The sequence below is a fragment of the Monopterus albus genome, unplaced genomic scaffold (genome assembly GCF_001952655.1).
Source record: "Monopterus albus unplaced genomic scaffold, M_albus_1.0 scaffold130.1, whole genome shotgun sequence".
In the NCBI taxonomy this organism is placed as follows: Eukaryota; Metazoa; Chordata; class Actinopteri; order Synbranchiformes; family Synbranchidae; genus Monopterus; species Monopterus albus.
In genome coordinates this window covers 510198-526404 of record NW_018128010.1, presented here as the reverse complement: position 1 = coordinate 526404, position 16207 = coordinate 510198, and the positions used below count along the sequence as shown (strand labels likewise).

Here is a 16207-nt window from a genome sequence, read left to right as displayed (position 1 = left end):
TCTTATCCTAACCACATTTAGGCTAGAGCCTCGTTAAACCCTGTGCAATTAAACTAAATGTATTGGGTGAGAAGCAGAAAAGGGGACTCATCATCAGAACAATATTGTGACTTCATGTTGTGTTGCCCTGTCAGATTTCACCAGTTTACCAGAAAACATCCTGCTCCTCTAAACAACTCATCAATATTGGATTCCCCCTGAGCACAGCACCTGACATGAAATCATGGACCAGACATTTGAATAATGATGCAAACTTGGTGATTAGAAAAATAAGTCATGGAAAGCAAGGTAGAGATATGTCAGACTGTATTGTCATATACATATACTGTAAGGTTTCTGTACATACTCTGTGAAGGATTCCCATATCAAACTGACAGAATTATGTCAATTGCACAGTTGAATGAAACAAAACATCCAGCAAACTTTATTGGAAATGCAGAACAAGAGAATCAGCTGACAAGAACTTAAAAAGATGTTAAGTAACATACATTGAGTTACAAACAAAAAGGTAAATAAATACCACAAAAGAAGAATAAAAAATGTCCTGTCCTTGAAGAGATGGTGAAAATTGTATTTTCAGCTAGAATGCATGTGGCATTGTGTGTATTCGGTATTCCCACCAATTTCAGACTTCAAACCCTCTCAAAGACTTCTTTATTAGTTGCATATCCTATTGACACATAGCCAGACATAATCATACACTGGCTATGAGTTGCATTTTGATTTAGATTTCTTTATGATAACAAATACTTGTATTTAGCATCACTATATACTGTATATTAATGCTGTTACATATACTGTAAGTCTTACATCTGTTGTTGAGGCTTGTTTCCATGTATAAACTCTGCAGTATAAAAAAAAAAGAAAAAAAGACAGTTGTAGCTATGCTGGATGGATACAAACGTATCTGAAAGTAAGTTGTAAAATTTGGGAGATCAAATTAATTATGGATTGTATATGAGGTTAGAGAAAATCATTATATTCATGATATATATTTTCCTGTCTATATATGTACATTGTAAACTGATCATTCAGGCAGGTATTCCAAAAAGGCAATATCAGAAACAATGTGGGGCAACTTTGATTGTGTTACATCTCAATGATTTTGATTTAAATCAGGTAAAGAAAACTTCAAGAATATGCTTCAGGCAAGCATACTCACAAAAATAAATACAATTTCAGATGGTTTATAATATTTCTGACAATATCCTGCTAGTTGCTAATGTGATCTGTGGAATTCCTCCCATGTAATATACACTGAGATACAACATAAAAAAAACAAAATAATGCATGTGCAAAACTGCAAAGGGATATCTCCACAATAGTAGACTAAACTGTACATAAATAAGAAGAGATATACTGTACATGTAAATGATTGTGCTACCTAAAATTAGGAAAGTAATAAGTCTTTTGTGACTTAACAAAAACATTGTAAATAGAAATGAAATAATTTTCCATCTATGTAAAATACATACAGTAAGTGATACTGAAAACCCTTACGAAAGTGATCCTCATGTTTTTCTTTCTCACTGGCCTCTACTGATCCTACACACCTTTGTACATTTGACTCTTGTCCGTCTAACCACAATGTCATGTTGTGACCAGATGAAAACAGCTGAACGCTGAGTGTTCTTTACTGCTCCTCCAGCCAGGATGGCTTATCTGATCCTGGAGGCTTTAACTTTACATTGAACTGTATTAAAGTTTGTTCCAACTGCTGCTGGTTGCCAGCAAAGTAAGCTGAGATAGCATTGTGGAAGAGAAGCAGCTGCTTGTGCATCACTTTCACCTAAAAAAAAAAGAAAAAAGGAACAAATCCTCCATTACAAATACAGTTTAATGTTTACAGAAAAGCACAGCCCATGGACATCTCATTTAGTAGCTGCTCAGATGACTTTATAGGTTATAAACCTAAAAACAACAATCTACAGCATGTATATGCTTATGAATGCACATGAAAGAGTCTGCCTGGTTCCTTTAGTTTTACCCTGTCTACCAACAGAGAGGTATAATGGTACAAAAGAAGATGCCTTTTCTGCCTTAATGTGGAAAATGACTGCTGCTGTACATAATGGATGAACGTAACATTTTACACTTGGCTTACTTAACACTGCAAACTAAGCAATAAACCGATGTGGTTTTGACAAAACAGTGAAGGGTTTGAAAGCATCCATCCATCCATTGTAAATATAATCTTATACAGCGCTTTTCTATGCAATGATGCGCACTCAAAGCACTCTACACCATTTCAAATTCTAACCCGTTCACACACGCAATCACTCACGCATTCACACACTGATGTCATCACAGGAAGCAACTAGGTGTTCAGAGTCTTGCTCGAAGTCACTTCAACATGTGGACTGGAGAAGCCAGGTATCGAACCACCAACCACCAACCCAATAGGATTATATTGGAGCAGATGATTTCCTGACATGTTATCATGTCACAACCAGAAAGCCAAGGCAAGTTTGAGTGGGTGTTGTTATTGAGTAACACCAGACAAAAAAAAAAGTATTTTACTGCCCACTTTGGTTGAACGTTTCAAGCTTTTTTCCACACCCAGCATCAATAATGCTTGTGGTTGGGTGTAGTCAAAAGTGTAGTCTGTTGCATGCGTAATCACACCCAACAATAACGTCACAGGATCCTAAAGTACACTTGTACATCCCAGGCTCATGGTCACTAGGTCAACAAAAACAAGGATAAGGATAATAAGGATAATCACCTTTATTTGGCCAAGTATGTTACACACAAGGAATTTGTTTCCGGTACATAACCGAGGCAGCCATCTGTGGCGCCAACTCAACCGATGGTTCTAACCATCAGGGGTAAAGGGGGGAGGGTCAGTGTCTTCAGTGTCTTGCCCACGGACACTTCGACATGTGGACTGCAGGCACCGACAAGACTTGTTAAGCTACTCTTTAAATGTGGGGACATTTCAGACAAGGTGTGTGTCTGTGGAAAGTTAGGACACCGGACTGCACTTTTACTTCAAAGCCTCCTGCCAATGAAAAATATGTTTTGCTGATATTTAGCTTCACTGTGTGTTCCTCTATTTCCTGGTTAGAGTTCAACACTACATAGAACATTTCTCTGAGCTCACCTTATAACTTCGAAACATGTACATGTATGAACATGATTTTTGACATCACAAATATTTAGAATTCAGGCACATATACAATGAGAACATGCATCATGATTAAATGGGAGACATCTTGATTTGGGCAGTTAAACTTGAAATAATACTTATATGTTAAATGATCCAGAATTTTTCAATGGGAAGAGAAAATGTTGCAGCTTTAATAAAGTTACAATTGAATGGAATTTTTATTTGTTGAAAAACCATGAGCCACACTTTATTATTCAGTCATTTTTAAATGCCTTTTATGAATGACTGAGGAGACCTTTAAAGTGCCCATAACATGCTTTTTCTTGTTTTCTGACTTATCCACAACAGTGAATTATCATCTTAAACATGACTTAAAGCTCAAAAATGAGGTGTACCTATGTTCTAGTACTTCTATGCAGAAGCAACGCAGAGGGGGCTCTATGGTTTTTTCACTCTGAAATAATCTAGAGCTAATCTAGAGGTACCCAAGATTAAAAATTAAATGGCTGGAAATGAGCATGCCATGTGTGGATAAGTGCCAAAGGATTTTAAAAACTTGTAAAGAACAAACCTTGTTTTCCTCCAGGAATTTGAGCTTGATGGTGACGTCACTACGCAGCCGTTCGTATTTGTCTCTGTGGATCTGGTACTCGTGCTGAGCCATCTCAATGCGGACCATGGCCGCAGCATCCCTGGGGCCCAAACTTAGCTCTTCCAGATCAGAACGGTAGGCATCAAACTCAAGTCTGCACACAAAAACAATAAAGGCTCCGTAACAGGCAATCACCCTACAGTTACTGAGATAATATTTTTACTCTTACTGTTAAGTCTTGCAAAATATAATGCTTTCTCACCTTGCATTTTCATACTGTTTAATGGTCATCAGAGTATCCTCCATTGTTTTGTTGACCAGTGTGTTGACACTGGACACAAAGAAGTTGATGGCACCAAGCAGAGCCTCACCATTCTTACATAACAGCTTTTGTGTTTCTGCATTGTACCCAAATTCATCCTACAGAGAAACACAGTTTTACATACTAATTGCGTTTCCATTTCAGGTCACACAGGGGGCTTTGGCAACACTGTACCTGTAACTCTGGGGACTTCTGGCTGAGGTCAGTGAAGGTGTCTCCTAAAGCCTGTTGTGTCTGCACCATGCTTTGAAAATGATTGATGAGTGCAGTGGCCAGTCTTAGGATGTTTTCATACTTGTTCTTGGTTTCTCTTAACATATCAATCTGAGCCTCCAGTTCCAGGTCTACTGTTCGCGAGCCTCGGCCAAACCTCTCTGAAAACATCTGTTTGGTGCACTGTATTGTGGATACAGATGGAGAATCCATTGTGGAGAATACATTAAACCCGGGATACTGGAAAATGCATGTGTAAGTTGCCACAATTGATTTTCTCACAGAAAAGCAAGAGAACTACTCAAGATCACCATTTCATGGAGGTAGATTATATATGTCGTAGTAATAAGTTGATAATAATCAACCTAGAACTATATGGTCTGGGAGAAAGGGATATGCAAAGTTTCCACATATGTATTTAAATGCCACAAAAGATGCATCATACCACACACAAGATTATGGGGTAAACTGAAGAAGACTAACCCCTATTCGTTTTATCTGATTTTAGAAACTTTAAAAAACAGTGTTAAACAATCTACAGTACCTTGTATGTGTTTATGCCCCATTTCTTTACACTGTCCAATTTCTCCACTGCCACTCCACGAGAAACTTCAGTTGAACTACTAGTGTTAAGGTTTGATGATCCTGGAAAGGAAAAAAGAATAATGTGTAAGATAATGCATGTTAATCTACTGAAGATTACAAGGCAGAGGTTTACAGAAATTGTATGGGTTGTGACAATGAATGGAGTGAGGACAGTGTGAACATGGTGATGAGCCTGCCTGGTGATACCTGGATGCCGGTCTGTGTGTTGAGCAAGTCGACTGGCTGCAGACTGGCTTTTAGGCAAGTTAAAACCCCCGGATTTCATGCGTATGTCTGAAATGAGTATGGTGATGATAGGGCGTGATGATGAGAAAAAGGTATGGCAAAGACAGTATGTTTCACAGGAGTCTGGCAGTGAAATATGCAGTTGGGCAGCAGCTTATGCAGACTGAAAGGAAAATGTTAGGCTTTGTGGTGGGGGATAGTAAGTGGAAGTTAAACGGTGTTTAAAATAAGCCACCATGCAGGTTGACCATGCAGAATAAAATGATTTATTTATAAAAAAAAGATGGAAATGAACTTTGTCGGATGAAAGGTAAGTACCCAAGCAAGGACAAAACAGTCATCCAAAGAGCATTTTACAGTGAAAAAGGACATCCTTATTAGACATCAACACAACATTTCAAGTGACAGCCCTGTAATATCATGTTAGTGCATCTCTAATCTTGACAGCGGCCAAAACGTTTGTTGTTGCTTAAGCTGAATAGGTATAAACAAGGTCAAGCAATACCAAAACCTTTATAGGGGGCCAAAACAGACCAACATATAAAGGTTAACTTAGAAAAGAAACAAGGTCACTAGAATACACTGCCACCTGGTCCTGGTGCAGGGGCTCGTCTTCTGTCCAGATACTCAGGGTTGAAGTGAATTGCAGGCCCTATGGAATATGGATGTTTGTAATATGAACCAAAAGCCTTGAGGTCAGCAGCTCTCTAGTGGCACATTAAAGTACATGGAGTAAAAGCTCTCTATATGGTTTCTTAAAGGGGCATTAAGTATCAGCCTCTCTCAGCGACTGATGAATTGCAACAATGGTGACAGATCCCTGGCACAGCCCATAACAGCCTACAACCGACAACAGACAGTATAGGGGGGTTAAAAGAGAAAGTGCAACAAACAGGGAGCTGTTTGAAGCTAGAAATGTCAGCACCTGGCAGAATAACTGCAGGGTCATATGTACTGATTGACAACCCTATAAAACCATTTCAAGTTAATAAACTAATTCTAAGCAACTCTTACTTAATGCACCTTTAAATCTGTAATTGTTTCAGTGCAAGCTGTGTTTGCACTGTGGAGAATAAACAAAAGAAGCAAAAATCTGTAGAGGATGGCAGTCAGGTTTGCTAGCAGTACCTTTGATGGTGCTTGTTGGAATGATGCCTCCTGCAGTTCCTCCATAACCTCCCGAGACAATGCTGGTTTCATTTAGATTGGGTCCAGAAACCATCACCTGCTGCAAATCCTAATGGATTTCCAACAAAATATTGGCAATAAATATGTTTTAGGGTGCAAGAAATAAGATCACATTTCCCATTATCTACATAGACAGTACAGTGCAATTTTAAAAAACTGAACACCTTTTATAATGTATGAAAAGATAAAAATATCTTTGTGCTCCAGAAAGCTGTAAATTAAATTTTTTACATTATAAACATGCAGTATTTTTCTTCCAAAACTGTTATAATAAGTAGGTGGATGGTTTTCTATATCCTAAATTTAAAATATGAAAAATAATTAATAGTATAAACAAGAATTTTGTTCAAATGTGAAGAAACCATGCTGTTTTTTTACATATTCTGTAAATGATACATATAGGACTACTGATACTGCAGTCTTCACTGTACCAGAATGAGCCATAAAATTATGCACCACAGTTATGAATTTGCTTGTCATGCACGCAAACTAAAGCACCCTATTCCAATGGTCAGAATTACTCCTCCATGCTATTAATGCATCATTCCCCGTAGCAAATACTGATGGTAAGAGTAATATACAGTATTAGATCCTGTACATAACTGCAGGCCTGTGCAACATTAGGTAACAACTAGCCTAACCAGTTTTACTCATGGACTGTGCTGTCCTGTAAAAAAACAATACAGAACCACAGACTGGGCACAAAATGCTCATACATATTTAATAGCACCGCCACTGTCGGTGAGCTGACAGAAAATGTCTGACCTGCTCTAGACTGTCATCCTCTGGCAGAGTCCCTGTATCTCCATTGCTGTTAATGGGGATCTCCATGGTAGCAGCCTTGCTCATGATACTGTCTGCCATAATGAAATCACTGCAAGATAGCACCAAACACTAACACATAAGGATGTGACGTTATCATGTTTTGGGTTAACAAAATGATAACAGTAAGTTACAGCTTTTTAATCCACGTCGACAACGTGCTTACATTGATGCTAACGTGGTGCTGATGTGGCTGGCTGGCTAGTGGGCTACTATCTGACAGCTAGCTTCCTCACCAGCCCGGAGTCAAGTCCAGTCGTCCGCAGGAGAAATAACTCCCTATTTGCCCAAACAGCAGAGTTGAAATGTCAAGTAATTTCAACAGGAAAGCACCGCTGACTTCAATTATAACTGAATGCTACGCCCATGACTGTTTATCCCACAACGCTCATATATTTCTGCCAGAAAATCCCTGGATCGAACCTGCTCACAGCGTTAGTAGTACCACTTCGAAATAAAAGTTTTTGGCATATTTAATCTGTTGTAAATCTTATGACTGGGCTTTAACAAAAAAAGTACTTCGAGGGAAGTGAAAAATCTATGCGCTTTAATGTGTGCTGTTTCACAAATGAGCGGCTGGAAGTATATACTGTGAATGGATACTCTTATTTTGAAGGATAATACCTTTAACGTAGTAAGATCTTCAAGCTTCCTCCCCCGCTCCATCGTCCACGTCACACAGTGCTGATGCTGGTTTATTCCCAAACTGCAGTACAACAATGCTCCTGAAGATGTCATTAATAGTTCGCTAACTAGGAAAAAGAAAACAAGACACTGTATTTATGTTCTCCATCAGTAACTCAATGAAAGCGCTGGCCCCACAAATGCTGCAAAAAGATTTATCATTAGAAGGATGGTTGTAGCATCCAGTCTGTTACATTGATTGCACCATCTTTTGAAATCAAACTGTATAAATACAGTTTGAGTGTTTTGAGATGTGAAATGCCTCAAGACAGACTTCACCCTGGTAAACTGACCACACGTCCAATTATTTGCCTCATTTGTTTCAATCAGGGATGCAAGGGAAGTGCACATGGTCTCCAAATGTAGGGTTTCTTCAGTAATCACTCCAGCTCTGAGCACAGAACCAGCCTTTCACACCCACACACAATAGACAGTATTCCTGTGATAAAATGGTTCATTTTTTTGATGTGCTAATTTCCTGCAAGTGTATTTTCCAAACACCAAAACTCTCATACTGATAAAACCTTCTCTTCTTCATTATCATTCTCCTTCTTTTTCAGATTTGTGCATATAACTGAATTTGATTATTGCCTTCTCAAGATCAAAGACAACAAAATGGAAATAATGATGCTGGGTTATTCATGTTTTCCCCGCAATCACCAAATCAACATGTCAAAGGTTATTTGACTGTTTTTGATCCTTTGCCAAAATTTGTAAATTTTTTGAGCATCATGTCGGACAAGGTATGTGCTTCAACACACACACAAACGTATCTTTCTATCTATAGACAGTGAGAGAGATAGAGAATTCCCTTCTCACCCCTACATGGTGGTGTTTGTCTTCTCCCACCTTGGTTCATCTACCAGAGGCCTGGGAGTCTGAGTGTTCTGTGCAGTATCTTAGCTGTACTTAGTAGTGCACTCTTCTGGACAGAGAGCTCTGATGTTTCTCCTGGGAGCCAGTCTTCAAGTTTAGGAGACGCACCTCCGAGTGCTCCTACCACCACTGGGACCACTTTGGCCTTCACCTTCCACTTCCAGCTTCTCATACTTCTTCTTATTGATTTTGCTGTCACTTGAAATTACTATATATGTTGACACATTCATCCATTTCATAGGAAATATCTATGACAAAAGTATGACTACTTACATCACACTGCAGTTGTCCAGGTGTGTGGTACGATAGATGCATGCCATTCTGGTGTCCATGGCTGACTCCCTGCCTTATAGTGTAGCCACAGCCCTTCATTCAACATGACACAATGCTGCTACAGCTTGTAGTCTGGTAGCATGACAATGAACTAAACATTGTGATGAAACACAACAATATTTTTACTTATTCCGAAACACAGTACATCAGTGTTTCTGTTAGCCGGCCTTACAAATCTGAATAGTCAGAGCTGATCAAATCTGAACTCTGACCTGCAAATCCACCAGATTCATCTGAAGTTCATACTGAAACAGGAAATGCATGCTTGAATTGGCTTCAATATAAATTAATGGGTGACTGAGAAAATATTTGTAGGACAGAAGGTAATGGGACTATACATTTAGCCTTAAAGGGTTGATGTCAGTTTATACTGACCCAGTACAGTAGTAGGTTTTGGGTCATAGAATATATACACACAGGGCAGGACCTGAAGTCAGAGAGATGTAAAGATAATGAGGCTACTGCTGTTACAATTGTCTCTGCTAAACATTTCACTGGTTGGCCAGTCTGGTGAGTGAGTAATTGAAAGGGTATGTTTTGATTTACCATTTGAAAAGAGTGACTGACTCAATATCCTTTAGCTCCGGTACCTTTGACCTCCACATTATTCATGGGCCACAAACAACCTGTTGTTGCTGAGGTTTGACTTTTAAAACCTTTGCTGTTGTTGTTTTTTGGAGAAGGGGAAAGAAACAAGATGTGCAGTTAGATAGCATTGCTTAACATAACAACTTGTACGGCTCACTGAAGTAGAGTTTAATCACAAACACGCTCACATTTTTGCATAAACATTACAGATGTAATCTAGAGTCAACAGTTTTATGTTTGAACAAGGCAAATAGTGGCCACACTCCTGTACAGAAATATTGAGAGACCAAATTTTCATAGAGGAGAACATATACTTAGAGTCAACATAACTTTTAAAGGTCTCAGGCGGGGTCTCCTCTGAGACTGCACTGCATGTCACAAAGCCAGAATATGTGTGTGAGGGGAGCGTGAGACCTAAACCACACTGTACCCCTCCCCCTGTCATTTTGTTTTTTAATAATCATTAAGCACACTTCCAGATGTTGGGAGGGAAAGTCATCCTCATACAGTCTCCTGTGCTCACCATCAGCAAACAAGAGTACTGGAGGGAGTCAGAGAAATCCAGAAAAACATAACCAATACTCCCTGCATCCACACTTCATGGGAATTACAAGCAGGGCTCAGTTTTTTACTTTATAGAGCATATGAAACTAATTTTTATAGTGGCTTTAGTGCTATTTCTAACAATCTGCCATCCTTTTTCCCAACCAAAGGTTCAATCAATGTTTTGTCAGACAAACGTCAAATGCATAGTTTAAAGAGGTCCTTTAAAATTCTACTGACAAGAAGCATTTTAACTGAAAAAGTTTTCAAATCATTTCTGTAAAGAAATTTTTTCTGCTTTCTCTCAATTTTAAAGGTTTTCATTTAAGAATAAACATGATGGGAGGGGCAAAGAGCAGTTAGGAGAAGCATATGGTGTCAGTCTGTTTTGAATCTCACTAGAAATGAAGTCCCAAACAACCGAAGAAAGAAAAACAAAAACAAACTTCAGGGTATTATTTAGTGAGTGTGACATTTAAAACATTTCAAAAGTAGAAGCCTTTCTTTTTCAAGGCAGATTTTCCTCTCTATACAAACTGCCTCTGTAACAGTGAGCATAATGACTTTGTGTAAATGGCATGAAAGCAATGGCCATGGAAGGCAAAGTTTACTATTACTCTGGTGTTTTCAAATAAATTTACCTGCATAATCATAGGGACAACCAGTCAGAGGTGACACATAAACTGAGAGGGCAGTGTAGAAATTGTAAATGCCACAGGGGCTTTTGGCATTTTTGTTGAAGTGTTGAGGCAGTTGTTAATTTTGTTTTCATGAAGGACTCCTTTAGCTGGCACACAGATGCTGCAGTCAGGGTATGAACGGAAGGACATATTTATTTTCCTTATATGGTTTACTTACTTTGTCATGCAATTTTCTGTTTTGTAGGTCTCCAATTGTCATTTCAGTTTCCTGCTCTTTTGCTAACCATGAATTACACAATGAATTAGAAATGTGAGGATATTCAAATTCTCAAATTTCATGATGTGAGCACACACACTTGCAGTCATCACTTACAGGGTCTGTGCATACACTGTACATTCATTTCCAGGAGACATACCCTAACCTTAACCAAAGCCAAAACTTACACATCGTCATTTTAAAAATTTGAAAGAATTAGTCGTGGGGCCCAGCCTCCAGTCCCCACAAGTGATTTCTTGTAATCTCAAAGCAGTTTGCTCCCACAAGTATATATAAAGGGCACACACACTACAGTTCAAATGTTTGGGGTCACTTCCATTTTTTCACTTTTTATTATGACATTTAAACAGTTCAGGTCCAGTCAATAACCTTAAATGGTGCACAGCTAAGATGTACTGTAAACTGCCAGAGGTAAAACAAAACAAAAATTTCATGTAAAACAGGCCTTCTTCAGGTAACTACTAACAGGTTAACTTGCATCTTTTCTGCAGCAGTGGAAGTAAATGAAGCCTTGAAAATTGATACAACTTTTTTCAGGTGTCCCAACTTACAAAAACAACAAATTGTATCTGTATAAAGGCAGTGTTGGAAGAGACTGTGTTACAATACCCTCTGAAGCATTATTTGGAAAAAGGAGATTAACAAAAGAAGTCAGAGTCAAAATTCAGATGAACCATTTCAAAATGTCACTGGTAGCAGTATGTTAAGTCCAGGAAGCTGCTATGTTTAACTTTTTATAAAGAAGCTTAACAACTTTGTGCATTAAGAGATAAAAGATAGAAAATGGTGTTCATTACAGTCTACATTACAGTCTTTGCCTGTGTACTCATTTTTCTTAAAGATCACAGCACAAAGCAAATCAAATACGTGAAAGTTTCTCCACCTGCTAAAATACCACATGGTGTCTTCACAAATGACTTCCAGGACTTTGTGAAAAAATGCTTGATCGTGGGTCATAAATGTAATTCATTAATTCTGAACTGCACATGTACAGTACAGCCAGTTGAATAAGTCCTCCTTTTTGCACAGGCAAAATCACATTACAAATGAAAAAAAAAGCATATTGTATTGCATATTTTTTGGCTTCCAACACCATTTTCTGAGGGTTTTCTGGGGCTACTGTGGTCCATTAATCATAGTATATGTGGTTTGATCTCTGGTTACTCTTTATATCCCTCATGTATTGTAGCGAACACCAAATGGCACCTTGTGTAGCAGCTCTAATACTGTTAACATGGGTGAAGAGGCAATGGGTTCATGTGCTACAGTCATGACATAGAAATGTGCATGCATGTATTTAGTTAAGCTGTAATCAAAAACAAAAACAAAAAAAAAAACTAAAAATTACATGCAAGTTAAACAGAAAGAGCCCTGTTAGCTTGTCTTTTGTTGTAGTGTCCTTGAGTGAGATACTATTCAGCAGTATGTCTAAATTTGTGGAAATGTGACTGGCAATGTGGGTTGGACAACTGTGATCAGTCTAAACAGAAAATGTCTCCAAGTTGCTTTTTGATGCTGTTTGGGACCACATGGAGCTATGTGGTTTACTCCAATTTCAAGTTTTTAACAAGGCAGTAGATGGAACTGATATTAAGAAGTTGCTGACCCTTGGAAATGGTCAAAACCTTGGTAAGGAAAAGAAAACTTTTTCCATGGGCATTAAGGGGAAAATCATGATTCACCTCCCACACCATGAACACTAGATGATACTCTTTGAAATTTTAGGCTTTCTCATCAACACACTCCAAGAGAGGATTACTGAGGCCTTTAACAACTTGAAGTACAAGTCCACACACTCCCAATCAGCCCCACTTTATACTACACTTACCTTGTGCCTACATTGATTTACCATCTTACATCTTGTGGATTTTCAATTTGGCCCTTCTTTCAAAGCAACAGTGGTGTTAAGATCCGTTCGCACCAGTCAGTGCGAACGAGGAAAGAGGCGGACCCAGGTAGCCGACTTCGGTGCAAACAATGATTTATTATATATATAGTGATCAAAGGAGTGACAATACACAGAGGGAAATAGTACATAGTCCTGTAGATGAGTAGTAGTCGGGTGTTTGACCAACAGTAGGAGGCGAGGAGATGGAGAGCTGGGCCGAGCTGCGTAGGTGGGGTCACTCCTGGGCTGGTCGACGGTGATGGTGGTTACTGAAGGTAGAGACAGAGAGATGGAGGCAATAGTGGAACAGATAGGCGACTGTGCATTGCCCTGCCAGGGAGGAGAGAGTGGAGCCACGGTCTGGAGGAACAGTCCTTCGGGGAAACACAAAACAGTAGCTTGGCTAGGGGATAAGGACATACAAAAACAATGACAACGCACGGAGTAAGGTTGGCCTAGTGACTGAGGAGTGAAACCGGGTAATATAGTGAGTGACCTAATCAAGAGCAGCTGGTGATAAGGGAGTGAGGAACAGGTGAACGTGATAAGAGTAATGGGGCAAGAGACAGTAGGAAAGGTGAGGGAGGCAGACCGGCCGAGCAAACCTGACATGTGGACAGAATGTTTTTAAAAAATCTAGTTTAACAGAATTACTATATTTCAATCCCTTGACCAAAGATCTAATCTAAAATGTTCAGTTGTCAAGTGGCCAACTTCCATTACAATCATAAATAAAACATATTCAAATCTGAATAAACCTATTGATGTGGCTGGCTGTTTGAAGGTGTTTAGTTTGATTACACTCCATATTAAACATGACTGGACTGAGTGCTAAATTAAAGAATAGGATGGACAAAGAACAGAAGCAGATGCAGAAAAGAGTGCCCTGCAATGAGTTGTTCATGGGATGGCAGCATTCCTTTTTTTCACACCAATGCCAACTGATAAGGAAATCTTTTGCTGCAAAAAACAGAAAAAACAAGCTGATTCAAATGTTGTCACTCCATTTAGTTGCTATTATCAGCCATTGTACTGTGTAGTTGAAGTGCCTCGATAAATGGATTGATAGCCCTAACTTAGCAAAGTAGCTTTTATGCCTCAACATGACCATATAGTTTTGTGAGTAAAGCAGAATCTCCCCATGTTTATTGTTGTAACCTGGCAACACAAAGTTATTTTTATGTAAGAAGCTCAAAGAAGATGTCAGTGACAGTCTGAGTTTAAAGTTGCAAACTTAATGGCTCCTCATTAGCAGTAAAAGTTTTGCTATTATGAGCTATAACTTTTATGAGATTCTGAGTATGTTACTCCAGGAGCCAAGCAGGCCCTGTGTAATGAACAGCTTATGATGATGAGAGAACATCTCCATAACATCAATATTCTTTAATTGAACTACAGTGTAAAACATATAATTGCCCACATGCTGTGTCTATTTAGATGGGGAATCAAAGTGAAAGCAGATGGCACTGTAGGCTAAAATACTTTCCACTTGAAGTAGACCGCGCTTGTTCAGAACTCTCTCAGTAGCTGGGTTTGTTCCAGACACCCAGCTGGAGAAGTGAAGCTCAGGCTACTTGGCCCTCACCACTCTCACCACGTTGTTGTTGGGTACTGTGCTGATTTACAACAGAAGTTCTCCTATTGGACTGGACAAATCCAGGGCAGACATGAAGAATAGCAATTAAGAATCCACATAGCTACAACAAAGTATTTCTGTGGCTATTCAGGTATTGTTGCCATATTGTGAATGTACACAGATGTTACATACATTAATGAAACATACTTACCGAGAAGGGCATGAAAGAAACAAAAAAGAAAGGATATCCTGCTTGGTACCATGTTCATACTGGAACTATTTTAGTTGTGTTTTTTACTTCTTTGGTAATCTATATTTACATACACTCACACTTGTTGACATTTGCTTTGGACTCTCTCAAACAGATTTTTCAAAGCAAAGCAACAGGTTATGTTTTCACTGTTTCTCTGTTAAATGCACACCACTCAACCACATGACACTTTGCCCTTTAGAGTCAGCAAGCCAATCACAGACAAATGAAGTGTGCAAAGCATGTGGTAGGGGACTGTATAATAGAAACTGGAGAGGCTCTTTCACACCTTTAGTGACACACACATTTAAACAGCCAGCAGAAAATTATCCTCCTAACACCACACAGAGTGTGTGCACAGGGAGCTGCACTCTGTGTTGGGGAAAATTATATCAGAAAATACAAGACCATTTAGGTACAAAAAGCCCTAAAATGTTTGCAGACTTGATTTTGATGAATCTGAGCTTTTCTACTCTGTGACTAACTTCATATATCTTCTGCCAGATCATTGTCAGTATTCTGATATGGTAAATGGTCTTATACTTGTATAGCGCCTTTCTATGCTTTTTACAGCACACTCAAAGCACTTTCACATTATTCGGCCATTCACCCATTCACACTCCCAAGCACTCACACACCGGTGACATCACTGGGAGCAACTGGGGGTTCATACTGCCTGACTACTATGTACACATTTCAGGAAAATTACAAATGCCCCCCAGACAAAAACAAACCTGATAATTACCTGTCCAGCAAAAATATGTGGGTACCTTCTCTGCTATAGCTTGCTAGCTTCAGCTATCAAAAATGGGCAGTAACACATCTGCCTGCAGAGCCTTGTGAGAGATTCATGTCTCATGCAAGGACAGGGTACATGCAAGTAGGGAGTTAGGTTGACAGGCCATCCAGCGGGTTTGCTCATGCCGAGTAAAATTATTGGTCACACTTTTTTCAGCCCTGCTGCTCCCACAGATGATGACGTTGTTTCTTTATGATGCCATAAAGGGTGGCGACTGTGGTTCAGCGTTCATCTCCCAACTGGAGGGTTGGCGGTTTGAATCACATGTCGAAGTGTCCTTGGCCAAGACACTGAACCCTCAAGTTGCCCCCAATGGTTAGAGCCATTGGTGTGAGCTGGCACCACACATGGCTGCCTCAGTTCTGTTCCAGAACCAAATTCCTTGTGTATGTAACATGCTTGTATCAACATGTATCAATAAATGCTAGGTGATAATGTTAGCAAGCACTCAGTAGAATTCAAAGTTATCAGGTTACAGTGGAGACAGGGATGAGGGAGCACATAGAGTAGAGCACTGGTTTGCTGGTCCTCAGGCTCTAAACCCTAGATTACTGCATGATTTTAATAACAGGCTGTTAATTCCAGTAACTTACAATCACCTGGCACCCAAAGTGTAGCTCAGTTTTTGAGTAAGAATGAAAACCAGCAAAGCTTTTGCTCCCAAGGACAAATAAA

The 16207-nt window shown here is 39.2% G+C and overlaps 1 protein-coding gene across 4 annotated transcripts; it reads right to left on the bottom strand.

Moving 5' to 3' along the window:
• Positions 1-331: 331 nt before the first annotated feature.
• Positions 332-7646, bottom strand: LOC109967505 (arfaptin-2-like). 4 transcript variants are annotated; one of them, XM_020613129.1, is made up of 10 exons: positions 7244-7646; positions 7021-7129; positions 6196-6304; positions 5657-5719; positions 5029-5115; positions 4781-4881; positions 4198-4419; positions 3964-4121; positions 3681-3855; positions 332-1789 (listed from the first exon to the last, which is right to left on the bottom strand). In XM_020613129.1, the coding sequence occupies exons 2-10, from the start codon at positions 7117-7119 to the stop codon at positions 1634-1636; spliced, it is 1170 nt and encodes a 389-aa protein (XP_020468785.1). In that variant the 5' UTR covers positions 7120-7129; positions 7244-7646; the 3' UTR covers positions 332-1633. The 4 variants fall into 4 exon arrangements, with proteins under 4 accessions (XP_020468785.1, XP_020468790.1, XP_020468786.1 ...); XM_020613134.1 differs by lacking the exon at positions 4198-4419; XM_020613130.1 differs by lacking the exon at positions 5657-5719.
• Between the last annotated feature and the right edge of the window lie 8561 nt (positions 7647-16207).